General features: G+C 42.1%; 1 protein-coding gene across 6 annotated transcripts in view; it reads right to left on the bottom strand.

Moving 5' to 3' along the window:
* gria3a (glutamate receptor, ionotropic, AMPA 3a) overlaps nucleotides 1-26,937 on the bottom strand; it is an 88,063-nt gene that overhangs the window by 3,152 nt on the left and 57,974 nt on the right. The window contains exons 8-15 of one of the 6 annotated variants that reach the window (XR_009784068.1): nucleotides 26,677-26,781; nucleotides 25,095-25,202; nucleotides 23,142-23,348; nucleotides 20,798-21,171; nucleotides 17,779-17,977; nucleotides 7,727-7,974; nucleotides 6,871-6,985; nucleotides 2,279-2,393 (exon numbers count right to left, since the gene is read on the bottom strand). Coding sequence is in view for 4 of the 6 variants with exons in the window: in XM_061739925.1 (XP_061595909.1) it covers nucleotides 2,358-2,393; nucleotides 6,871-6,985; nucleotides 7,727-7,974; nucleotides 17,779-17,977; nucleotides 20,798-21,171; nucleotides 23,142-23,348; nucleotides 25,095-25,202; nucleotides 26,677-26,781 (1,392 nt within the window). In the remaining 2 variants the exon portion in view is untranslated. Of the gene's footprint in view, nucleotides 1-2,250; nucleotides 6,986-7,726; nucleotides 7,975-17,778; nucleotides 17,978-20,797; nucleotides 21,172-23,141; nucleotides 23,349-25,094; nucleotides 25,203-26,676; nucleotides 26,782-26,937 lie in introns of those variants that run through there. The other 5 variants (XM_061739925.1, XR_009784067.1, XM_061739922.1 and 2 more) reach the window with 5 other exon arrangements.

Here is a 26,937-nt window from a genome sequence, read left to right as displayed (position 1 = left end):
TTAAGTGGGAAAAGTTACAATAGCTAACAGTGAATATGTCAAATTCCTCCTCTGGTGCTATTTGTAATCTAAGGAGCTGGGAAGGTGAATGTAGAGAGACTTACTGTCTATCCTGCTTTATGGCCTCTTTACGAGGCCACATATAGAGGAAGGCGGTCGTGGTCGTACAGGTCTACAGGTTAAACCCTCAGTTCTCTAGCATAGCTGCTCAACTTCACTTTCAAAACACTTCATCTCTACAGTCAAAGTGGCAAGCTGTGGAAGGGGAACTGATCCATTTTGCTGCTATTAAAAGCCAAACAGCAATATTGACATTTATTTCTGTGAGTTTACCATTTGCATCAAAACCCAAAGAGCCATTTGCGGTCCTAATGCCAGCACTTGCATACCTTAAAGGTAAGCCCACCGCCAAACTTACTTTACACTGATTACACGTGTAAAGATTTATTCTTTGCTCTGACGCTCCACAAATAACTTACGACTATCAGGTACCATCTGAACACCCAGACGGTACCTAAAGGTCCATTTGGACTGGTCAGAAAAAGGAAAAATGTGAGTCTGTGTCCAGAAAGGTTGGCACGCTGTAGAAAATAACAATGAAAATCACTGATTTTTAAATGATTAAAGATGTAAATTACATTAAGAATAGCACAAATAAAACGCATGACATTTTGACATGTATAAATTTGATTCCAGCAACTCTTCTTAAAAAAGGTGGGAACGAAAACAAACTGAAAAAAAACATCTTAAAAAGAACAAAAAGTTATTCTATACTAGTTTTAAGATAATAATAACAAATACAATAGGGCCTTCGCACTGTCAGTGCTCGGGCCCTAATAATAACTGTTATGTATAAAGGCTCTTATTGAATAATGGATGCTATATAGACAACCTCATGTCGAGGAGGATGGCTGTGCTGGTAAAGAGGGAAGACTTTCCTGATTTTGTAGAGGATAAGTACGCTCTTTTCCTTCTGATTGAAGGGTATCAGTCAGAGGATGGTCGGCTCATGCGGCGTGTCAGGCTTCCAGAGTCTGATTAAAAAACATTTAATCGAACAGATTCCATCGGTACATCTGAGTCACATCTAAATCAAGCTATTGGCAACAATCTAAGAATTAAACAATCGATTTCAGAGAAGATGTCGAAATAACTCGGATTAAGACGCATTATCTGGACTAAAAGCTCGATCTCAAGAGCTTCAGTTCGGTTCGACTACAGCTCGGCTGACTGCAGTAAGGTGTAAAAACGGCTGTTAAAACTTCGATATCAGTCGGATTAAGGCAACAATTCGACATTCTGTTAGTGCAGGTAAACGTACAGATAACGCAGCGGTTGCTGGTTTAGGCTGACGCTTTTAAATCCGCCGTTTCTTTTCTAATTCTGGGGCTTCTTTGCTCTGAATTTGTGCTCAGTTCGTGATTCGAGATCTGAGACACCGAATTAAATGGATTTCATGTCCTCTGCTTCATCATATTCGGCAAGCAGCACGTACTATTGCTGATTAGTGCCTGTTTAGTGGTAAAGGCCATCCAACCATGGCTAAAAATTAGTCATCTTCAATTTTGACGTACGTTCCTGGTACTAAACTAGCCCGCCAAAAACAAAAAAAACCTTTATTTTGCAAAAGCTTGGGTCAAAGGAGGCCCCAAACCTGATGGCAAGCTGCACGTCATAGTTGAGGAGGACGAGGAAAACACTTCTCTTCAGTGACCAAACACACGGATGAGTTGATGTAAATAGGAGAAAACATCTACACCTCTTTATCTTTTAAAAAAATGTTGCTGGCATCAAATTCAACATGAGAATATACATAAAAGGTCTTAACTTTTAATATTTTCTACAGCATACCAAGTTTTTTGGCAGAAGGGTTGTGTCACAATCAAATCTACAAATGAATAAGACCAACAATAAACTAAATCTCAATAGAGGTTTGGATGAAAAATAGCAGTATAATGGATTCAGTTCTGAGATTAAACTTTTCAACTTTTTATGGCATGAATATAAACTGTGTAATCATGCTGCAATTTGACGTGTCTACATACAAATGTGATGAAGTCACGTTAATGTGATGGATCATGGGCAAAGTGTGGAGAAAATAAACTGTGTGCAAGGTTCAAATAGGTTTCTACGTGTTGCTCTGAGTAAAAACAAAGAAAGTGTTCAGATACGTCATGCTTAACATGTCAGGGAGGATGTATACTTTAGATGTTTGCATATGAACAGTTAAGTCAAAATGCATTTTGCCATCAGTATAAAAAGACCTGCAGCGACTGACCTTACTTCCAGAGTCCTTGGTTCCACATTCACCCTTATCGTACCACCATTTGTTTTTCAGCTTGTCTAAGATGCCTTGTTCACTGAGTTTCAATACTGCAAGGTTTACAGGAGTTCTTCACGTGGGAAATAACATAAATAACATTGTATTATGTTATTTTATGTTATTCAACTTTTTAAACTACTTTATACAGTACAAAGCGATAGAGTAGGGTCCTGGCCAACATATCACAGATAGCAAGCATCTCTACAGTATATAGAAATATATATTACTTTCACGATCCATGACTACCCTAGCATGCCAGACCCCGCCTGTATCGCTTTGAGTAATCGGCACACACTGATCACAAGAAAAAGGTCTGAAGTGGCAGAATAAAGCAGCTTCTGCGTAGCTTTTAAAGAATGGATGAAAACAGAAGCAGAAGTTATTGCTGAGGGCACTTTTGGTTTGGATGTTTAGCAAAGTAGATCTAACAGGAACCCTTTCCTGACTAACAGACAAGCACAGCAGCCCAATCATTTCATTTGCAGCTATCAGAGAATAATGTCTCTCAAAGTCACCCTTGGAAACAGGGAGTCCTTGCGAGGGGAATCTGCCTTGTTTGCTGGCTTCGCCACATAACAGCAGGGCTGGTTGATTGTTCATCTGCTGGTCTGCAGCAGCCAGAACGGGTCGGGGCGTTTAGGTGGCAACCCAATCTCTTCAGGACTACAGGATAAATTTGAGGGGCTCGTTTGGCAAGACATTATGCTCCTTCTCCTTCACTGCCAGATTTCCGGGCTTGTTTCCTTTCAGAAAATGATCAGTGTATGTAATCTAACATCATCAAATATATTGTATTCACCACTGTGCTTTTGCACGTCAAATGCATGGAGAAAGGGGGGGGGGGGTGCAAAGAAAGGTAAAGTTATGATTGCTAAGGTATATTTGATTTAACCCCTTCCTGCGTAGCAACAATGATGCTGGGGTTTCAAAACAAGAGCAGATTCATCAGTGCTTGAGCTTATTTTGCAAAGTATCCGTATCATCTGGACGATGACACAGTTGGGATTAGGGTGTCTTTGGCGTATTTAAGAGGATTGACCTCAGCTTTTCTTAAAGTTGAACCAGCAGAAGTACTTTTACATTTGAAAATAGACCCAGGTCTCCTTCTGGTCCTCTTTGGATCTCCTGAGGCTTCTTTCTCTTTCTTTCTCTTTCAACCCAAAGGACCAGAATACAGCTGATAAAAGATTTAAATTGTTCAGGTTAAGACAAATGAAACCACCCTTGACAATGAGTCTCAGGAGGGTTTTCTGGAGACAGGTCTGGACTAATAATACACTTATATATTTATAATTTTCTCTGCTTAAACAGTTGATGGAAGTTGATGGAAGTAGCAGAAGGGATCCTGGGAACGCCGGACCTTCACTGAGTGGTGTGAGTAAACAAAGACATGATTACATTTGGTTCATTATTGATCAGAGGTGTCACTTAAATATCCTTTACATTGATAAACTGAATCCAAATGATAAAACAGAGTTCATGCACATTTAATATCAATTATCTTCACAGAAATGTGATTTTTTTTTAGTTCTTTTCACTAGAAGGGTTTAGGGTTAGAAATGTGAAGAATCAATACTTACCCTACCTTTACATATACATGCGTATGTACATATACATATATAGTTATATATACATATATATACATTTATATACATATATATGCATTTCTACATTAATGACTTAGCTTATATCTTAACAAAAGTGTTAATTAATGAAATGCTCATACATCAGCTTCTAGCTGCTGGTGCCCATTGGACGAGTTAAAATAATAAATACACTTGTCAGTTTACGCCTATTTAAATTGCATTTTACTTGGCTATAAGCTGTCATATCGATGCCAATCTCTCTTGTATAACTATATTTGAGCCTGGCTTTCCAAGTCTGTCACCCTGCATCTCTCTGTCCAACTATCACAGTCGCTTCCACTTGTACTTGTAGTGGATTTTTCATACTCTTAGACTACAAAATAATATAATTTCCTTTTCCTCTTGTTTTTTATGTAAAAAGTATTTTAATATGTATTCATTCAAATCTGTTTCACAGAATTTCCTTGCAGAAAAATAGATAAACGTTTGACTTAATTGAAAGTCAGCCGCAATGTTTTCCCCCTTGCATTTAAATTTAAAACCTCATTTTAAAGCCACCCTATGTAGTAATATTACTTCTGACCACATGAGGGCAGCATGTACCAAGAGAGTTGATGTGTCAGCTCTTGGCATCATGAGCGGCAGCTACAGTTTACGTGACGTGTCCGACCAATCAGACCATCAACACAGCAGGTCTACAGTCCCCCTTGTGGTCAGAGCTGGTATTGCTGCATTGCATAGATTTAAAGACGTGCTTTTGTTAAAACAACATAATGTGTGATTTCATGACTTTAAGAAAAATGTTCTTTTTGATGTTAAATGCTGAATCATTAATGGATTAAGTAAAGAATATCATCAATCAGCTGGTGCTGCTACTGTTTGTGAAGCCTGATCAGTTTTTTACAGGATGCTGAACCAAGATCGGTGTTACCTTTTGGGTACTCTGGTACTACGTTATTATAATTACATCATTATACGCGTTCATCATTATAATAACGTCACAGGTCACATTATACACCAGCCGTTGCTCTGGATCTGACACCTTGCACAGGTGTTTACGTCTCGTGTCCAATCACAACTTTACCTTTCAGTCTGTCTGCAAAACAGGAGCAGGGGTGAGGGACATGGTTTCTGCAAACGCTCACGACAACACACGTGGAAATGGACAAAACATGCCAACAGAACAGACTCAGAATCACACCGTGTGATGGCATTTTAACCCACAAGGAAATCATTCAGCTTCAAGCCGTGAAGGAGCACCTGAAAGCAGCTACAGATACGTCGTTTTAATATCTGTTTTAGGGAACATGTTTGATCAGGAGGCCAAATTTTGATTTCTTTGAGTCCTTCCATCCAAGTATCGCTCTGTTCTTAATTTGATTTCAGGAAGCTCAGTTATATATATATTTCTCCAGTTTCTCAGTGGTCATTACATACAATATATTCATTTCTCACAGTTAAATTACCCACACATGCCTTTCTGACAAAGAAATAAGGACAAAGAAATGTGGCAGTCACATGTGAAACTGACGACCTATGGTCTCTCTATCCGGACCTAAATGGAGCGGGGGGGGGGGGGGGGGATTAAGGGCGAGGAGATGCGGCTCTCGTGCTACTCCTCTGGCGGTATCCGGAGCCTGCTCACTCAGGACCGGATGACCAGAGGGAGTAACAGCGAGGCGGGCCCGGCTAGCCCGGCCTCCGCTCTCATGGTGCTGCAAGCTGAAGAGCTGAGGCAGAGATGGATCCGCAGTTACTACAGCCCGGGGTCTGCGGCACAAGATCAGGTCGCTTATAGGAGGTCTGAACAACAGATGTGATGAAAAGAAATCTGTTATAGGTGCCGATGTAGGACGAACACAGTCCCTGCTGTTCTGCAAAGCTGAGCTCGTGGTGCAGCTCACGGATAAACTGTGTCATGCTAAAACATACAAAACATGCACGCAGCATGAAAAAGAAAGACAGGCTTCATATAAAAAAAAAAGAAAAAAGGAAGAAGATAATTAGTTGAACTACCTACGGTTTAATCACTTTTAACTTGACATGAAAAATGAGACAATGCAGCTTTTGAATAAACAGTTTTTAACTAGAACATGAACTAGGTGTTTAAGTGCGACAGGCCATGCTGGAAAATGCAACGCGTCATTTTCCCGCGCCCGTGTCCCGCGGCCCACACCAGCAAACATTTGCAAGAGCTGCATCGTCTCACGGTTCCTTGCACCTCAGCTTCGGTGCCATGATAGGAAACAATAAAACACCCTAGTAAGATGTATGTTTGAGTGAATTCCTGCTGCTCGTATGTTCCTGTGACTGCAGGGTGGTACCAGGTCAGGGGGGGCCATGGAAAGGCTTTGACTGGTCTGAGGTTGAGACCAGGCAAAAGCCTTTATCAGTCACACGCTGGAGTTCATTGTGAGGGTGTCGGAGGGAACAACAAATCAAAATGAAGAAAAAGCAAAGCGTGGCCCGTTTGGGCGTCACGTCGTCATTAGAGTTCTCACGTTTACCTGTGATGCTTAGTCCCCTCAAGACAACGCTGTTTCCTGTGCCTGCCCTGACTATCCTCCCACTTAGGTAAGATAATCACTTTCTTTGGCTGTTAGTTTGCATCCCACATGTGAGGATACTGAGATTTTTTTCTCTTTTTTTTTATTATTGGCCTGTAGATATCAAAGCCAGAGAAAAGGATGGCGTCTGCCTTTCATAACCACGGGCCAAACAACTACTCTGTCACAAGCCCTGCGTTTCCTAGAGTTCACGTTTATCTCACATTATCGCTGCTTTTCTCCTCCATTAGCCTAGCAAAGGGTTCCCAGTTGATCAACAGAATAGATATCTAACACATACAGTACGTGGTTATCGGTCAAGTTGCCTTTTTAGCCTCAGATTTCAGCGCCAGTGACGACAGCCTTGCCGATTACTCTGTTCTAGGATACCCGACTTCGTGACATCGAGGCTGACCTTAGAGTCACCTCCCCCGCTGCCGCACTCTCCCTTGTCGTACCACCATTTGTTTTTCAATTTGTCCAAGAGGCCTTGCTCATTCAGTTTTAACACTGCCAGGTTAACAGCATTTCTTGAAACGATAAAACATAACTTGTAAGAAAATGAACAGGTCCGTGAGAAATCTAATATAGAATATTAGTAAGAAATAGTGATAAATATCAATGGTTCATCAGGGGGGAGCATGGGAGGGACAAATTGGTAAAGAATTTCACTGGAGTGGAGGAGGGGGGGGGGGGGGGGGGTAAAAAGCATTTTTACATCAAAGAAAACGTTAAATATTAGAGAGGTGGCATGGAGGATTACATTGGCTGTAACTGAAGTGTGCGGGATGGGGACATTCTGTCATTGTTGAATTTTAAATAAGAACATCCAGCATGCAGCTTAACATTCATCACAACTGACAGACCAGCATTTAAACTAGCAAATTAATTAAAGAATACTTCAGTGTTGGATCAGAGGTAATGCAAAAAGGCACCACAGAGACCAGGAGGGAGGAGAAGGTCGGAGGGAGAACAGACAGAACAAAAGGAGGCCGGGGAGGGTGACAGTGCACATTGACATTCAAATGGATGTACTGGATGTAGGATACCGAGAACCTTCGGAGGAGACAACAAAAAGAAACCAGAAACATGAGACACAACAAAAGAATGTGATTCACTTCATAAAACAACTCATAAAACAGTTCACCCACTTGGAGAAAAGAAGAAGAAGAAAAAGGAGTGAGGAAAAGGAAAAAAATGAGAAAAGGAAACATCAGGGTAGGTGGAATACTATAACAACATAGAGGATATTGTTATATTATCCCACCCACCCTAATGCGGAGCCTTTAGGCGTGGCCACACCGTAGCCCTTCGAGTCGAGGTTGCCGCCCACTTTCATGGTGTCACATGGCTTCCGCTGCTCTATGTACTCGTTCATGGTGGATTCGAGCAGAAAGGCAAACTTGCCCTTCGACTTTCGTACCCGGGAAACCCCGTCTGGTGTTGTCTTGACAAACACTGAGGGTTCGGCCGATTTCATGTACGACCACATTTTCTCATAAACTGCTATTTTGGAGCGCTGCGTTCGAGGGGACAGAGAGAAGAGAGAAACAGTCCAGTTATCAACACTGACAGTCATGAAACAGGAAGCTTTGAACACTTGAGCACAGTTGCTTTCTCGGGGAGCGTTAGATGGCGACATGGAGGTATACGTGTGCTAAGGATGGAGGCGGAGCCACAATACCATCAGCTTACCAGTGGCGGATGGTGCTAAACAGTTTGGCGGGGCGCAATTTACCTTGGTACGGAAGAGAATTAGGGCCAGGCAGAAGAAAAATACAAATATTTTAGAGGAGGAAGATTTTTTTTTTCATTATGCACTTTGAGAAAAAAAGTCAAAATGACGAGAAAAAATTAGAAAAAATTCGAAATGTCGAGATTAATGTTGAAGTACAATTTCGAGAAAAAGGTCGAAATGTTGAGAAAAAAGTTAAAATTTTGTGAATAAAGTTGAAATGTTGAGAAAAAAGGCAAAATTTCGACTTTATTCTTGTAATTGTATTTCAACATTAATCTCAACATTTTGACTTTTTTCTCGAGGTGTACAATAAAAAAAAATCTTCTCCTCTCAAATATTTTTTCTCCTGCATGGGCCTAATAATCTTCCGTACCTTGGCATACGACGGGGTGTAACGGTACACAGAAGTCACGGTTAGGTAGGAGCTTGGTACCATGCGGGAAGGTAGAAAATTATATTTTGGTCCTTTTAATTTTAAAAAAGGTCATAAGTTAGGTCATAAGATCAGTTCAGTTCTGCTGCAGTGGAAAAAGAAAACATAAAGTAGGAGTTTAACGTTTCAACAAGTCCACTGTTATTTGTGTTGTTTTTTTCTTCCTGGTTTGGGTTCAGTTTATTTTACACATTAGAGAGAAGAAAAACATGAACATTTCCATTGTTCTGTCTGGAATTTCTTTTTTCTTCTTTTTTTCTTTCTTTCAGATATTTGATCAACAAATACTATTTCAAAAGCAAGTCTTATTTAACCTATTTAAAACAAACATAAAAATCTGTTTGTGTAGTTCAGTTAGATTTGTTGCTGACAACTGAGTTTCTGGGACGAACACGACTGCGTCCCTTTACGAATCTAATTCAAACCAATTAAAAGAGATCCTCAGGTCACGTGCTTATCAAATGTTGGAGAACTTACACTGGATTCTGTTTGACCGGCGCCTGGTGTTCATGAAACCCCCCACGCGGCCTCGTGGGACCCCTTTCCTTTGAACGGTTCATTTACCCGCCAGAGAAGCAGAGCCGATGCGACGAGCCGCAGAGCTTCTCTCGTTAAGCTCAAAGGAAACTCTTTCAGAAACTTTGGGGCTTGTCAGCATGAATTTGAGCAAATTCAAATCAATACTTTTCAAAGCGTCTTCCCTCGTTCATGAGAGTACGTTGTTGTTGAAGAAATGAGGGATGGTGTGATCAAACGGGCCGACGGTGACCTTGGAGCTTCGCTCGCACGTCCATCGATGTCTTCTTTGGCACTATCGTCTGATCGTCCCGGGTTGAATTTCCCTCTCGCAGCCTCGTCCTGAGAGGCTGGCTGAGCTCCCAAGGACGTTACATTCCTTCATAATATTTGAACGTAGTAAAAAAGGCCATGAACCTGCTTGGAAATGCTCTCACAGCCTTCAACATGTGTTCATTATCTTCTAAACCTCATTTACCCTGTTTACGCTCAGCTTGCTACGCAGAAATGGTCCCAGCTCCTCCAACTGCCTGTAGTTGGCAAGTTATTTTTAATTTAGACACAAATCATCTTTATGAGAGGTTAACAAGCTCCCGTCTTTCGCTCCATCAAAAGCACACGTATCTCCATCCTTCATCCAGAAAGCAACAGAGCGTATTTCCCAACAACCCGAGTTAGAAGCAGCTCTGAATCACGGAGGCGGTGACTACCGCCGCTGCTTCTCATGGCCGCGCTGAAAGCAAGGCGGGTGTCACGGCAGGCGTCGCGAGTCGCTGCAACACCTGCAGTGACATCACGGACGGGGCCGAGCCAGACGTGCACTGTGCCGGTACACCCGAGCACATCGTCCACGCTGCACCGGGCAGCTGCCCGCCTCTCGTGATCCAGAGCAGCTTCACCTTTGAAATGCAAACAACCCATGGTGGGCTTCCGGCCAGCAGCCTGAAGCCGGACCGTCTGGCAGCTTAGCAGAAGTAAACTGCAGGCCGTGTTGAGCATCAATATTAATAGAGACGGGGCCTCCTCCCTCCCAGTTTATGCTCCTACTGGAGGCCACAGCCGGCGGTGCGTTCGTGATGGTTCAGATCTGCTCTCTTCACACGTCCCACTAGAACCTGCTTACCTGCATGTACTTTAGGGCTTTTTAATTAAAAAACAAAGATAATTATTGTTCAAACATGGTGATACTCGCTGCCTGCTCAGAAGATGTCCAGCTGAAGCTAAACTGCTTGCCATGGTGTCGTCCTCCAGAGCGGCGCTCTTATCCATATCATTTTAACCACGAGGGAATCAGGCGGCAGCTTTTCTTCAGCACATCCGAGGTCTGTCGTCTTTGTGGGTCCGTGCACGTTTGAAAGTGATGTCACGCTCTCTGAACCGCTCCCGAGCCGAGGAAACGCCGGCTCTGTCTTCTTGGCAAATCAACAACAACAACAGCAAAAACCATTTTTCCTGCTGAACTCTAGTTTGATCAACTGAACTCCAGCTCACGATACCGACACATGTCTGCACCGTGCACGTGAGGAACGACGGATCCCCACCCTCATACGCACCCACAACTCAAAACCTGGACCTTTCCCATAATTCCCAGAGTCCAGTCTTTATATTCCCTCCCAGAATTAAGCCTCTGTTCAACCCTCCTCACTGATACCTGTCTCTTTGTAAGTGCAATAACTACGCTAAATACCTCACATATTTTTGAAAATATTTGTAAATATTTTGTAAATATTATGTTTTTTTGGTGTTTACTATTTTTTTTTCTCTTGTACATTCTCTTTTTCTACTTTTTATATTGCTCTTTTTTATTATTTACCTATTTATTGGTTATTTCTATTTTACATTTTTTGTATAAACCGTTGAGCGTGTGTGTGTTTTGGCTGCTGCACGACTGAATTTCTCCTCTGGGAGATCAATAAAGTCTTCTATTCTATTCTATTCTATTCTATTCTATAAGTGCTTCTCTAAACACTTAATAGTTATTTAGCACCAACACGTCCAGTTCTCCTCACATTTCGACTGCAGGATGTTCAAAATTTAACTATAAATTAATTGATTGGTATTGATGTAAGTTCTACTGTTGATTTTCCTCCTTTTTTAAAAACATTTAAATAACAATCATTAAAAATTTCTTTTTTTTTCGGACCACATTTCCTCTTCCTCTATCACATAGTTTCATTGTTTCAGCAGCTCAGTTGTTGAAATTGCTCATTGCATAAGAATAATTTGAGATTCCCGTAAAACAATATCTTTTCCAGTAGCCGAGGCTCCTGTTGGAGTAAACCTGCAGCGAGCTGTAGCTGTGTCTGTCTGGGCTGAGTCTGTATTAGTGTTTGAGGTTAATCTCATTATAAAATCACCTGTAATGTTATGACATAAGAGTTTATGGTGCGACTGATCTATTTCTCTCTTTTTTAAAGCGTTTTTACTGAAACTTTTATTCAAGGTATCTCCTCAGCACGTCTTTATGTTTTAAGTAGCCGACAGATCTTTTTGGTTATTGTCATTCAGCCGTTTGGTCGTCTCGTCCAACAGTCAAACATTCACGCGTCCACATATCCTTTCAGCTGCAGCTCGCCGCGTCGGTGCAGCTCGCCGCCCGACTGAGTGCAGGATGCTTTTCCGAGCCACGCGTCTTTAACCCCTTTGACCTGCTTCCTCCGGAGCGGACGGCTTTACCTCTGCGGCCGAGTCGGCTGCCAGCTGGAGCGGCTACAGACACGCCGGGCTCAGCCCCGCTCCGGCACTCAGTACGCTACTAAAAATGGCCGGCGAGAGGCTGATTGCTGGTCGCAGGGGAGCGCCGGCACACAGCTGTCGACAATAGAGGAGAAAATAAAGAGGCTGAGTTAAACTGGGCTAATGTGACCTTCTGTGCTCGGACGTGAGCACCGTGAGGGAGGTTTTGTTTGGATCCCGAACCCTCTCATCTCCATACATGTGGCTCTTAATCAGGCACGTGAGGACCAGGAAAGATGACAAAGCAAAAATTTGCAAGAACAAGATACATTTTGAAGGTTTAAAAGCAAAAACTGAACCTCTTCCACCTAACCTGGACCAGAAACCTCCCTAACCAGCGGAAACATGTCCGTCGCCTCAGTTCTCACCACCTTTCCTGCGGCCGTGCACGTCTCCGACTTCCTCTCCATCTCATAACAGTCTCTGGGTTATTCTGGGCCGCCGAGCTCTTCAACCACTACCGAGTACCATCGAAACAAGCAGAGGCCCCAGCCGACTGGCAGGAAGGACCTTGAATCATCCTCCCTCTGCCTCAGTAAAATAACTCGCTGTGCTTTTTCCCAGCGCTGCAATCACCCCGATCACAGATGCTTTTAATATCCGCCTTGAATGTAGAAACCACTCTAATCAATAGAGGGCTTTCATGGGGTCATGCATGCTGCCTGGACTCCGGCACATAAATGCGCGTCCTCATTTACCCTCACGTGTCGTTAAAGTGAAGCCCCTGACAGGTGGAGATGAGTCGCACCACCCATCCTGGAATGGTGCAACGTTCTGCCGGGGAAACCTGCACCCTGGCGTCCAGTTGCTTTCCTCAATGCAAAATTATTACTAAATATTGTCGTCAATGAACCTTTATCACCTGAGGAAAACGAGACGAGACGCCACGAAAATAATGAAGATAATTAAATGTATAATGCAATATTGTAGACGAATAAAAACGAGTAAAATTTAGATTATAAAATAAAAACTCTGCTAAAATGTGTCTTCATTTTCGTTGACCAAAACGAGACGAAATGTTCTACCAAAGATCCTTAATGTTCATGTTTTCAGTAGTTTCTCTGGTTTAGTTCTGCTGCTGGGTGACGTTAGTCCTCAATCCCAGTCGCTGCAGCGGGGAATCAGATCCAGAAGATGCAGCTGCAGAGTTAGAGGCTGATGCCGTTAACGCAGAGCTCTAGGTTCACGTCAATTAAAAACAAAGTTACATAGAGAAACGCAGGGATCTGCTCTGGGGCTGGGAGGAGAAGAAGAGACCGTCTTTGGATACACTTTCCTACATAGACGTGGAAAAGAAAACCCAATGTGTCGTTGAAAACGAAAAAGATGGGGAGAAATGTGGAAAAATAAATATGTTGTAACCTCAAATTAGAGTCTTCTGTATCTGTAATGAATGTATTCTTGAGTCTATAAGGTAACAATAATATAATAATAAGATAACCTTATTTTAATTGTAAAATGGGTTTGGCTAAATACAATCTTTGACTAAAATGCTCAGACTTTTAGTCGACTGAAACTTGACACAACTAAAAGGAGAATGAACGTGACTAAAACTAATAAAACTAAAATGATAGCTTGACCCAAAGACTAGACTAAAACTAAAATTGGAACAGGCTGCAAAAACAACACTACCGGCCACTCAACCAAACATTTTCTTCAGACCTCTGGCAGCAGTCTGAGGGTCACGGGGCCTCCGGTGGCATCTGAGGGAACCCCTCTCCATCCAAGAGACCTCCAAACCTACAGGGCCCAAATCATCTATGGAGTCCAGGTAGCAAACTCCCCAGGAACCTGATCAGACCTCAACAGCCTTGGGAGAAGGTGTCTGATCGGTTAGTATTTGACGTGGTGGATTTAGGCGATACCATCAGTCATCGTGTGAGTTAGTCCTCCATCACATCTAATAGGTGGAAGTAAATGAAAATAACCAAAAGAGCTGACAGAATATGTCGGCCCAGCGCTTATACGGCTACATAAATAATTCATCAGCGACGTAATGGATTGTGGGCTCAGGCTAGAAAGTGAATCATTCCTGACATATGCACAATTTCACTCCAGTGGAGTGTTCATGTAAACACGCCTCACATGACAGTAATGGCTGGTGACAGGGCCTGGCCGTGGTGTGAAAACCGCCATCCTGTTCTGGGTTACAGGGAGATGCAGGCCTGTCAGGAGCCGGCCGCTCGTCAGTGTTGGACCCTGACAGGCTCTGGACGCTGTCAGACCCATGCGTTGGCTGAGAAGCCCTCCTCCCCAAGTGCCGTAACGAAGACGGACCAATCGGGAAAAGCCTCCTCATCCATGAGCGGTGGACGCGGTGAGATGGCAGGTGGAAAAACAGGGTCTATCGCAGGTCAGCAGCTCCGCAGATAAAGCGGGTTTCCCTGCAGCCACCAGTTTGCCAGCTGACGGAGGCGCGAGTGATTCATGTCTCTCACACCGTCATCCCAAAACAGACACAACAGGCCAAACAAAACCTGCTGGCTCTGAAGTTTATCTGCAGGAGGCGTCCGCTTGAAGCTGAATTATAGCTCGTTTATTTTATGCCGATGGTCAAGGAAAGCAAATTAATAAAGTAACTAAATAAGGCCACGGCTCATTTAACAAGCTGATTAAAATCATTCTCATTTTACTTTAATTCCTGCACTTAACTCTCTCATCTCCTTTTTACTTTCCTCTCCTCATCATGGGATTATCACGTCTTTAACCTCGACCGAAAGCAACAAGCTGCTGAACGTCTCTGCAGAATGTTGCATGTTATGCATAAGATTTAAACTGCTTTTTCTTTTCTTTTTTTTTTTTACTAAGAATCAAGTGAAAAAGCATCTTCAGAATAAATAGATGCCCCATCGAGGTAGTTTTTTGTGATGAAGCATTTTTGTGACGTCGATTTTTAAGATCGGATCGGCTGTTTTACTGAAGGATGACAAATTGTTTCAAATTCAAGCTGCTGGTTTTCTTCATATCTGCACAAATAACACAATCTACATAAAGAGAGGTGGACGAGTTTGAATCCATTTTAGGCGAAATTAAAACTTCAAAGCTTTACAAAATCCTTGCGTTTGACAACGAGTGCCTTTTAAATCCTCTCTGGATACCGGGGACAAAGGCAGCAGTGAATACGGGAAAAACACCATGTTTGTTGTGTTCGTTTATTATTCCCCCTCAGAGTATTATCAGGATTAAGTGAAATACTTTCTTTGATGAACGCGTGTACCGACTCACGGCTGCTTTGAACAATTTACTTTTAATCTTCAGATTTCAATAAGGTTTCTGCAGAAATTCTCCTCTGATGTCTCCGGTCTGGACCGCGATTTCTGTCACTCAGGTTAAAGCAAACTGCATCGCTGGCAAGTATCTTTTCAGGGGTTCTTTTGATAAACCGAGTCCTGCAAACATCCCAATGGGTCAGAACATTCAGCGAGTTCGCTGGCTGCTCTTGATTAGAAATGCACCGACCGATCTGCAACCCATCGCAACCGACCGATAGTGCCCCTATCAGTTTTGATCGGGGTTCTCAAAATATATCAAAGCAGGACAATCCGATGAGGTTTACATTTATATGGGGATTGCAATTTGTAGATGGTGGCGTCATACAGCCGGTTGCATATTGACATTAACGTATTTTGTGCAGGTTAGAGTCTCGGTTTGATGGCAGTTGGCTTGTAGCTTGCTGTCTGTGTTTCAGGGGTCGAACAAAGGCAACATTCATACTGATAAGTCTTTTTATTTGGAATGTATTGACTGCAGAAATGGGAATCTGCGGCTATCTGTCCAACTTTACCGGACTACTACATGCAGTCACATCCAAAGCCTCACGCAGGAGGACAAGATCGTGCCAGTCGGATTCACGAGTGACGTTTGGAGTTCTGGTGTGAGAACCATGTGGATGCTGAGTCTAACTGCAGTTTATTAATGAAGCTTCACTCACAAGAGTTTCCTGGGTCACACGCGGTGGATGCTATCGCCTAAGCTTTCATAATTCATTTTTTTTATTTTAAAGCCGACCTATTATGAAAAACACGTTTTCTCTTGCTTTAACATATATAAAGTGGTCTCCCCTCCCCAAGGCCTGTTTAAAATAGGTATTAGATGCCATAATAGGTCCCCTTTAAAAAGGATTTAATTCCTTTTTCCATAGGAAAACTAAGGTTTACAGTTTACAACTTGTATCTACTCTAAGAGATTGAGATGTCTAACTGTTGTTTGTGTTAAAGCTTAAGCTAGTAAGCTACACTTACTCTTTGTAAGCTGAGTCTAAGTCGTCTCTAAGAGTCTCTAGGGTGAAATATTGCACATTGCCTCAGCCTGCAATAAAACAGTGAATTCATGATACTTTCTCATCTCCTAATTTTTATACCCAATAATACAATGTCAGTGTTGTGTACATGAGACAACAATATTGAACAATTTATGGATTTCACGCTGTGATCTGTGATTGTAAATATCGGGATCGGCCCTCAAAATCCTGATCGATGCATCTCCGCTCTTGGTGCTGCTCTTGGTGCAAAGATTCACCAAGAAGTCCATCAAATACTCAGTTAACTGCGTTTTCAGAAACAAAGAAAAAACAGAAAAAAACAAAGGTATAAAAGTGCTTTTACTCAAAGCCGCTCTGGTCTTTACTTCACCACCTCTCTCTCACGGGGTGGACGGACGAAAAGAGCTTCTACGTTTATTTTGAAAGGAAAATGCAGTTGCATGGTTACTCTCTTTGCACTGGATATGCGCTTCTGAGAAATAGCAAATGCAGATCCAGAGATCTCTTAAACAACCTTTGAGAGTGTATTGTCTGTCATCCAACCCATTCTGCTTGATGTTTTAATGCACTGTACATCAGGCGCAACCCTGATCACAGAAATAGCTTGGTTTTGAAGCTTTTAGAGCTCGACTCAGTTCGGTGCTGCGGATCACTGCCTTTATGAATGGGTTGAGTCACGGACACATTACACTTGGCCACATCCTTGCCAAATCACATCCTCTCGCAGCCGGCCCCGCTGAACAAGAACAAGCGTATTTCATCAGAAAACGTTGTCCCTCTTGTTTTCTCCTTTTCTCATGCATGCATGCTCTAATTTCCATACGCAGGGACTGGCTGCAGCTCCACATAAAAAGCCTCCTCCTGCCAGCAGCACATAATGAAAACCTAGCAGACAGGAACCTGATGTAAGCTTACGATGTTTGCAAATATAGGAGATTTTAAGATGCAATTTTTGTTTTACAGCACAGCTGCCTGTGGACCAGCGTGCAGCCTGAATGCTTGATGTGGAGTGGAGTTCTGTATTTATGAGATGTTTCAGGCTTTTTCTGAGCAATCACACCAAGAGAAAGAGTAAAAATAGATGCAGCAAAAAAAAACGGACACTGGATCTGAATTCAGTTTCTATTTCAGGGGATATGTTGTATCAAAGTAATAAGTTTTGACTTTTAAAGAGTCAATGCAATAAAATTAATATAAATGTTGCTTATTTCGGTGGGAAAACCAAAGTTAATTTTGTGGACAGAATAAATTTGCAGAGCGGCTTCGTTTCTGACACTGACAGCATAAACCTTGGTAGTCAGAGATGGACTGACGTTCACAAGTGGTGGGTTTTTAAATCCCTGGGTAAGAAGAATATATGCAATTTGCTTTTTGCTGTTTACTCTTTGAGTAATATTTAATTCCATTTTATAAAACAGTGCATCAATCTGTGCTGACAGACTGAGTTTATTAAATAAAGCTTTGTTGGTCTGAGTACTTGGGAAGTGCTGTTGCCAGGAACACTTTCCAAACTAGGTTTTTTTTTGTTGTTGTTGTTGTTGTTTTACGTAGAAGTGAATAAATCCAAAGCTCTCGAGACCTGCTCAGCCCGGACCCGTAGGAGGACTCACGGTGGTGTTGCGACGGCAGACACACTCACCCTGAAGAACTCCTTGGTGGAGCCGGAGTCTAAGGTGCCGTAGGCGATCTCCGTCTGCTTGGCCAGGTCCTCGGCGCTCTCTATGGGAGACACCATCCTCTCCACGGTGAGGAAGGCAGCCAGGTTGGCCGTGTAGGAGGAGATGATGATGAGGGTGAAGAACCACCACACTCCCCCGACAATGCGACCGGACAGAGACCTGGGAGGAGGACGAGGAGCAGACGAGTGTGTGGGAGGAAGGGGTCAGCTCCGGTGGCTGCGCTGGAATATATCAGCTCAGTACTTCAGCTCAGACCTGACTGTTTATCATCTCTAATAAATCGTTCACTTCATTACCTGCCTGCCGTCAGTGATCCATGCTCACACATTCATTTACTGGAATTATCATTACCTCAAAACAGCTGTCCATAAAGATGATCAATCCACTCAAATCAGCAATAAGCCTCATTAACTCAATATGACTTTATCCACATTTAGCCTGGGAGGTAATTTAGGTGAGCAGCCACCCCTGATCAGCAGGAGAGCCCGGCACCGCCGCGGCCTACGTCTAGCATCTGCAGACTCCCGTCTGACTCACGGCAGCATCATCTGACATTATCTCCACTCTCCATCTTTAAATAAATAAAAAGTAATAAAACGTCGACATACCTAAGACAACATAGTCACATAGTCATCGTTTGATGATGAGTATAAATGTTTCTGAAGCGTCCGATGTGACCTTTACCACGAGGTCGGCCATAAAAGTAAGCATTTGAAGCACATACGCTATTATTGTTTGACTTACTGTATATAGTTTTTAAATCTTTGCATGGTCTTGCACCTTCTTACATCTCAGGTGTTTTAAATGTCCATAGACCTTCTCAGACTCCTCGGTCAGCTGAACAACTAACAGCCCCCCCTCCAGGCTAAAGAGCAGGGGTGACCGGGCCTTTGCAGTAACTGGCACTGTTTTTAAAGTGCTTTATAAAGAAACTTGACTTGACCTATATATTGTTCAATGTCAAGCGAAAATCCTGTTCTCGATCAGTTCTTTGCAGTTTCGCATTAATGCTTCGACGTCAAACCCGTGCATCCCACCTCATCGATTTATCGGTTTTATTATTTCCCTTGATGCCATTTCAACGTTCACAACTGCATCCGTGTCGATTTTGCTTCTCTCCGAAGATGTTTCAACTAAGTCTCCGGTTGATGTGTTTTTTTGTTATTCCAAGCCACAAATCAGACGGTTCAAAGCTGGTTTTTTCGAGCAGGTGTTTGTTATCTACTGTATGAAAGACTTATAACTGTGATAATTCTGAGAGTCACATTAAAGGGGACCTATTATGAAAAACACATTTTCTCTTGCTTTAACATATATAAAGTGGTCTCCTCTCAGCGTGCCAACTCAGAGAAGGAGGAAAGCAACCAAATTCTGCAGTGTCTGTACAGCCGCCCGGATGAGCCGTCCAGTGTGATGTGGATCTACGAGCCGTTCAGATTCTGCTCCCTTTCGTTACGTCACAAAAGGAGCGATGCGTGAAACCACGTCCGCAACTAACTCCGCCAGCTGGAGCTTCCGCCATTTTTTCGTAGCGGTGTATCGCGTCTTTGCGTCAGGCAGCCAATCAGCACAGAGCCTCATTATCATAGCTCCGCCCACTCAGAATCCCGCATAGAGAAGGAGGTTAGAAACGGGGAAGATAAAGACATGGCTTAGAGACTGAATTTCTAATTCATTTAGCAAAAACAATCAAAAGCTTGTTTTTAAGACATTCAAGGCCTGTTTAAAATAGGTATTAGATGCCATAATAGGTCCCCTTTAAGCTATATTAAACACATAAACAGGTGAGCTAGTCTGAAAAGATGCATTTCTTAATGAAGAGCACAGTTTTCCTCTTGTGATGATGGTCATGGAGTTGTTCTGGGGGATTTACAGAATCAGCAGTTTGCATTAAAATCTTAACAGGGCCTCAATTTTCTGCTCTTTTTTTACGTCTATTCCAAAGAACTCCCAGTTTCCAAAAGCAGCCTCCAATGTCCTTTTTTGTCGAAGTGAATCAAGTTGCCACATTAAAAGCACGAATGTAGCGGATGTCAGGACTACTTATCACATATACATCCCTCTGAGCAGTTAAGAATTTAAAATGCGGAGATGTTCAACTTTGCAGCTTATATACTATATTTTATGTCACATAAGCAACTCAGAAAATCTAATTTTATTTAATTAGCTGAGGTTTTTGAAATGCTGATTTTGACTTCTGTGCACATAATTAGACACATTTCAGATGTTTTCATCAAATAACATGCTTCTCTAAAAGAAAGTGGAAAATCCAACATATATTTTTCGTAATTAATGAAAAACCTTTCTGGCAGAACATCATTAATTAATCCCTCATTTGCTCTTTGGTCAGCTTCTCCAGAATATTTCATAAAGATAAATAAGAACAATTCACAGATGTAGGATTCCTTGCAGAAGAAGTCTGGAACATCGGAGATATGATGAGAAAAGAGATGGATGGACAGATGGACAGACAGATGGATGCTGCATGAATGGAGGTCCATTGTTTTGAAAAATCAAATCAAGCAAATGAAGTTGGTATGGTGGTTTTCCCAACACAAAATTCATTATATGCGCCAAGTTGATGAGCGTAAAATGGGACATGCAGCAAAAACACGGTAGCCCTCCAAGAGTCACGAGGAATTCCAGCCATTACTTTGGATGAAATGTGATGACACCCTATGCATTTTACAGCCCTCAGCATGGTGGATATAAGTTATTTTGTGGATGCAAAGCATCACGGGCGGCATGCAGCTTCAACATAAATACATGCACCGTGCAGGACGGCTTCTTGCTCAGAGAGAAACATGGAAAGAAAGTGCAGTGAAATGGAGCATGAGGTTGGGTGGAGAGCAGTAATGGCAAAGCTCAAAATAACCTATATGCACCATTGCAGGATGGAAATGCATGTATGGGACTATAAAATGCTGAGCGATGACAAGGACATCTGGGAGGTGGTGGAGAACGAACGGAACGACCAACCTTGGTGAGATATCGCACCCTTGCTGCATGAAGGCACCCAAGGAGAACCACAGGCTATTAAAAATCCCGAAGTCGTTTGGAGGGTCAGGGGGGCTCTGAGGATCTTTGGCCTCATCATTCTCGTCCAGATGCCACTCATAAGGGCTGAAGCGGCTCACCAGGAAGAGCACCACGCTGACGCCGATATAGGCAAAGACTATACACATCCAGATCTCATAGGCCAGCGGGTCCAGGAAGGAAAACACCCCCGGCTTGGACTTTTGGGGCTTCTTTATCATAATGGAGATGCCCAAGCTCATGAAGGGTTTAGAGAAGTCTATCACCTCTTCCCGTACCAGTGTTATGGTTAGTGGAGCCACAGCTATGTCAGCTCTCTGTGAAGATGGGAAGAGGTACATGAGGAGTTAGTCCGACAGCAGAAACCACAAACAGCCAAGCAAAGTGTTAAATATTAAACTAACAAGGTTGATATTGATAAACCCACAACCAAACACGCTCAGCTTCACGGACGTGCTGAAATGCAGCATTTTAGCATATTCTGAATAAAACTAAATCTGTGATAGAGCCTTTGAGGGGAAATCTGGCATTTGGAAATGAGTCACTCAGCATTCGTATTTGATTAAAGTCTTTGTCTCATTCCCAATCTCCCTCGTGAATCGAGCAGAGGGTTTGAAGACAGAAGTGGAGGCGCTTATGCAAGCGGTTCATGAAATGTGAATCAGCACGTTAAATTCACCTCCAAAAGACCCTCTGCAAAGCCTCACAGGCGTTCAAGAGACGGCCGCGGCGAGTGTTTGCAGAGACTTACATAAAATGAGGAAGGCTTTTAGTCAAAAGTAGCTGAGCAACGTTCATTCTTGCCCATTTATAAGTAAGCCGGCGATAAACCGGCTGTGATGACTCACACAGAGGCCTCGTCGTGGCCGTTTTAGCCACAACACAGGGTGCTCTTTTTTTATCCTGACAAAGCTCAAGCGGTAGACGTGTGGTTTTGATTGCAAACACAACAAACAAGAGATCAAAATATCAGATCTTTCAAATCAATCTACCAATTAGTGAGATTTCTAAAATGACATATTCAGCAGCTGTAGTGTCATAAAAAGATGCATATCGTCTTGTTAGAGTTCACAGACACACAAAAACACAAAAAAATGTTCAATGTCTTAAATTGTGAAATTAAATTGAATCTAAGTGGAGTTGAAATTGAAAGAGTATATGAAACTAAATTTTTGGGAGTAATTATAGATCATAAACTTTGTTGGAAGCCACATATAGATTATATTAAGCAGAAATTGTCTAAATCTATTGGTATAATTTACAAAACAAGGGATCTGTTGGATAAAAAATGTCTGCACATACTGTATTTCTCTCTTATTATGCCATACATGTCATATTGTGTGGAGGTTTGGGGGAATACGTATAGAACTTATATAGACCCTATAGTTAAACTCCAGAAAAGAGCTGTAAGAATAATAAATAAAGTTTCTTATCGTGACACTACTAATAAATTATTTGTAGAGTCATGCATATTAAAATTCATAGATATTGTATATTCAAAAACATTAGAAATTTTGTTTCGAGTTAAGAATAATAGCCTTCCTGCTTGTTTTCAGCATTTCTTTAAATTAAGAGAAACAAATTATAATTTAAGAAGGCTGTGGGTCTTTGAAAGATGTCGTGTGAGGACTAATGTTAAATATAGATGTGTTTCATTTTTGGGAGTCAAATTATAGAATCAACTTAGTGATGAAGTGAAACTGTGTAAATCTCTGTTGAATTTTAAAAAAATATTGAAAAGTAAAATAATGAAGGATTACAATGCTAAATGATTGGAGTATAATTTGGTAGGCAGAACAATTTAAAGGGAAATTTCTCTTTTGTTTCTTTTCATATTGCAGATAATCTGGGTTTTCTGTTGGAAAGTACAGGGTAGGCAAATATAAGCTTTGGCTTCAGCCTATTCCTTTTTCGGTTACAGAGTTTATTATTATTTTTTGTGTGAAACTGATGAGTGTAAACTTGTATGTAAGTGTTTTGTCATTTACACACACACACACACACAGTTTGAATTGCAAATAATGTAATGTAACCGAAATAAACAATTCATTCATTCATTCATTCATTCATTCATTCATTCATTCATTCATTCATTCATTCAAATTTGATGGCAGAATGATCATAATTATTTGTATTATTTGTGAGTTACTCTGATTTTTCCTTCTGTTTTACTTTCTGTTGATTATCATGTTTAATTTGAGCTTTCTACATCTTCTCTTCACGTTGAAGTAGCAGGAAATCCTAAACATGAGCAGCTTAAGGGCGACACAGACACGCTGATACTCACCCCATAGACCAGTTCACCCACCATCCCGTTCCAGGTCTTGGTTTCTGGATCTCTGGCTCCGTATTTCCCGTCTGGCACTACGGACAGCTTATATTTGATCCCCACATGCTTTGCAATTTCAGAAGCTAAATCGACACAGTAGCCTTCATATCTGTCATTCCCGTCCGATGTCATATAGTTTTTCTTGTACATCACATACGGAGCTTCCTGTTAATTAGACATAATTTTGAGTTTATAGACAAAGACAAATTGAAAAATCCACAGTGGCCAGACCTGGTGGGTCACAGGAGGCCTTAACCGGTGCTGTCGCATGCACACATGCAGGGAGAAGCCAAAGGGAGGACAGAAAAATAAAAAAAATAGCAGCAAATGCGTGACACTAATAAGACTAACAGGTGTAATACATGCACATAGTTGTGATACTGGACAGACTGAGGGACGAGCTGGAGGAGGATCTGACACATGTAAAGGGTCATGCAGGCTCCCTCATGCTATCGTTGTCCAAACTCTAAATCTGTGGAAATGGGTGATAGGCGGCGGGGGGGGGGGGGTTGCATGGCCTTTGCATCATCGCGGCGCGGGGAGCAGGGGAAGTTGAATGGAGCACTTTTCCAGTTCATGAAGTAAACATCAGTGACAGCAGAGAGATTTAAAGTCGCCACAAATGGGGGAAATTCACTTACTCAACTGACTCAAAATGTGCAACCCACCTGAGGGGATCGGTTGCATGATGATGAAACAAGTTTAACACTCCCTCAAGCTGCGCCTCGTGCTTTCTACTCCGACAACTCGCTAATCTGCCTCGGTGGCTGGATTGTGTCATTACATCAATACGCATGACCTCTGTGACTTCGATTTAAAGAGAATAGCATGTTTATCCTCCACAATGTAAAACATGTTAGCCATTTAAGATGAATAAATGTCACCTTTGGTTCTTAAGCAATGGTGTTTCACTTTGTCATATGGCATGTACATGTTTTTCAGAGGTTTTTTCAGAGGTTTTATATAGTAATTCCACATGTTTTATAGGAGACATGTCGTCTTTCAATGACGGACACTTTGATATTCAGGGGTTAAGAGGTTGGTCTCCTCCTCTCTGCAGCCATGTACAACGTTGTTCAGGACAAAATGAAAGGTGTCTTTCATTAAATGGGTCTTTTAATGTTACACAACGTAGAAAAAGTAAAGTGAAGTCAATGAGATGGCTGTGATAGTAATTGTATTTACCAAAATAAAAGCATGCCTGGCATAAAAATAATGCAATGACCGTCCAGTTTCCTGCGCTCACGCTAGCTACTTCCAGCCTCGTGGTGATGGCGATGGCTGTTCAAGACACTGAAATGAGAATGTGGGACTTTTACATTCTGAATTTGCCTAAGATGCAGACATAATAGGCAAAGTCAGAAAGAAGGACAAGCCGTGGTTTTAAATGTAAGATAAGGCGCACCTTATGTTACATTTAAGAGTGGCTGATGATGCTGAACCTGCAAACTACAGCTAGTCTAACTACGGCTGCGTCTGTTTACAGAAAGCTTTTATTATAATTCAACCTGCTCGTCCTGGTTTTCTGCAGATCCTTTTTAATGTAGCTCTCCGTCATCAGTGTCACTGACAGGTTACTTGATGAGAGGGAAATATTGTTACTTACGTATGCACTGAATGTAAATACGATGATGTCTATCTGATTAGTTATCTTTACCAAAGCCGTTATTGTGACGTCACTACTACAACAGCCCTCTGTGATATAAAACAACCAAAATGCTTTGGCACCCACACGGATACAGTTGAAACACTCTCTGTGAATCGACTGTTTCAACATGTAGTGAGTGGATGGAAAGCAACTGAAAATAAAATTATTCTACCCTCCCAGGACAGATCGACAACAATGGACACCTTGACCTTGAGTGGCAGAAATCTTAAGGTGAAACATTTAAAACTTGCTTGAGAGTGTACCATAATAGTAGTGACCACAATTGTTCGGTTTTCCACAGAAGAGGACTCGTTGGTGACCTGCGGATCCATTATATAAACAAATTTTTCGTACTCATTCCAGTAGCCGATCTGAAAAACGACAGAGAGGTTGACAGTTATCACAAGAAGCAGAGAGTCTCCCATCAAGTGTGAGCCGGTGGACGCTGGAGATGCTTTGGCTGGATGTTAGCTTGTAGTGGTTCTTCTCACTTCACCTGGGCCAGAGTAGGAGTGATCTATTCCTGTCTCGGCAAATGTTCCCTTACATAACAATAAAGCAGCACCCTTGAAGCACTGGAAGATGAAACGATGATACTAGTAGCCCAACAAAAACCTAATAGTCTAAATGTGTCTCATCGAGAAAGTGGAGAGATTTTAGCTTTTCAATATTTATTTACCGCTCTATTAATACAAGGGAAGAGGAAAAACTGGCCTGTGTCGTGGGATCCTGAGAGGATTCCAGTAACGCGTTTATATTTATTCCTCTGACTATCTCTTTCTCTCATCCGGGGAGAAATCTCTCGTCTCTGGTTTCTATAGCACACAATACTCACTCTGTTGTCACTGCAGATCGTCTCACACTGAGACCGGACACGTGTGCCGCTGAAGTATGATGCCTCGTAAGCTGAGCTATGTGGACATTATGGGGGCACTTCCTTTTGGTGTCAGCGCTCGTGAGGACTCCAGGGTCGTGGAGCTACTGTAGCGCCGGCATCGCGGGCGTCACGTGGAAGCAAGTGTTTGTGGGTTCAGTGGTTCATTTATTCATTTATTTAATACCTACGAACACCACCGTTAACACTGAAGCACGAGAGCACAGAGAGAGCTTGGAGATGCTTTAAAGTGCAAATGAACATTTCTACATTTTCTACTGGCTCCTCAACTAAGAATATATGCTTTTATTGGCATAAGTCCACACAAGAAAAGGAAGGACACTCGAGAGCGCCAATAGCTGCTGGAGTGAAATAACATTTACTCTCAGCTGCACTTTAACACTTTAGTTGCAAATACTCCCATGTGCAGCATCTCACGCTGCTAATCTCTCAACAGCATCGCTGTCGTTGAGCTTTACTGATGGTTTAAAGACGCTTCTTTAAAGAGCATTTGAGAACATAACTGAAGGCTGTTACTTTTAATATTTTCATTATTTTAGCCCCAAATGCTTCTAAATGTAGAATAAGAAAATAAAAATCAGCTCTAAAGTGCGTTTTTTTTTTTTTTTTTTTAAACCATCCACATCGTGGTGCACAAAGGTTTGGTAGATGTTCTAGTTCTGGTTCTGGTTCTGGCGGATAACTCCCAGCTGGAAATCTGAGGGAATCGCATGATCTGAGCTGGATTTGCAAGACTGGGCGACTGGCAGCCCCCGGCCCGCCAACATGTGAGGAGGAAGCAAAACCCTCAGCACATATCTGCCTGTCGTCGCTCAGAATTACCCAGAGCGCACTGGGCTGCTATTTATATCATGTTTGTATCATATGCAGCTCCTGCAAAGGATTTTTTAACAACAACATTAATTAAATTAAGATCAATGTTTTTTTTTCGAGGCTGCGTGTTCACTCACCTTCCTGGGGCCCGTGGACTTCATCTCGTGCACGTCGATGGTGTAATTAGATCGTCTCCCAAATGTGTCAAACTGGATGTTTCCTGTCATACCTTGTACTTGGACCTGCCATGTACCAACACAAGACTGATTACACCCGCTCCACGCGGACAGCAAGAGAAAATAATCCTCACATGCCTCTAAATCTTCTAAATTGCTCATGCACATTGTTATTTATATTTGATATGATTTTGATTTGTCTCAAACATGCACAAGCATAAA

The sequence above is a fragment of the Cololabis saira genome, chromosome 14, assembly GCF_033807715.1.
Source record: "Cololabis saira isolate AMF1-May2022 chromosome 14, fColSai1.1, whole genome shotgun sequence".
Taxonomy (NCBI): Eukaryota; Metazoa; Chordata; class Actinopteri; order Beloniformes; family Belonidae; genus Cololabis; species Cololabis saira.
The sequence above is the reverse complement of the archived record's forward strand: the minus strand, read 5'-3'. Positions and strand labels throughout refer to the sequence as shown.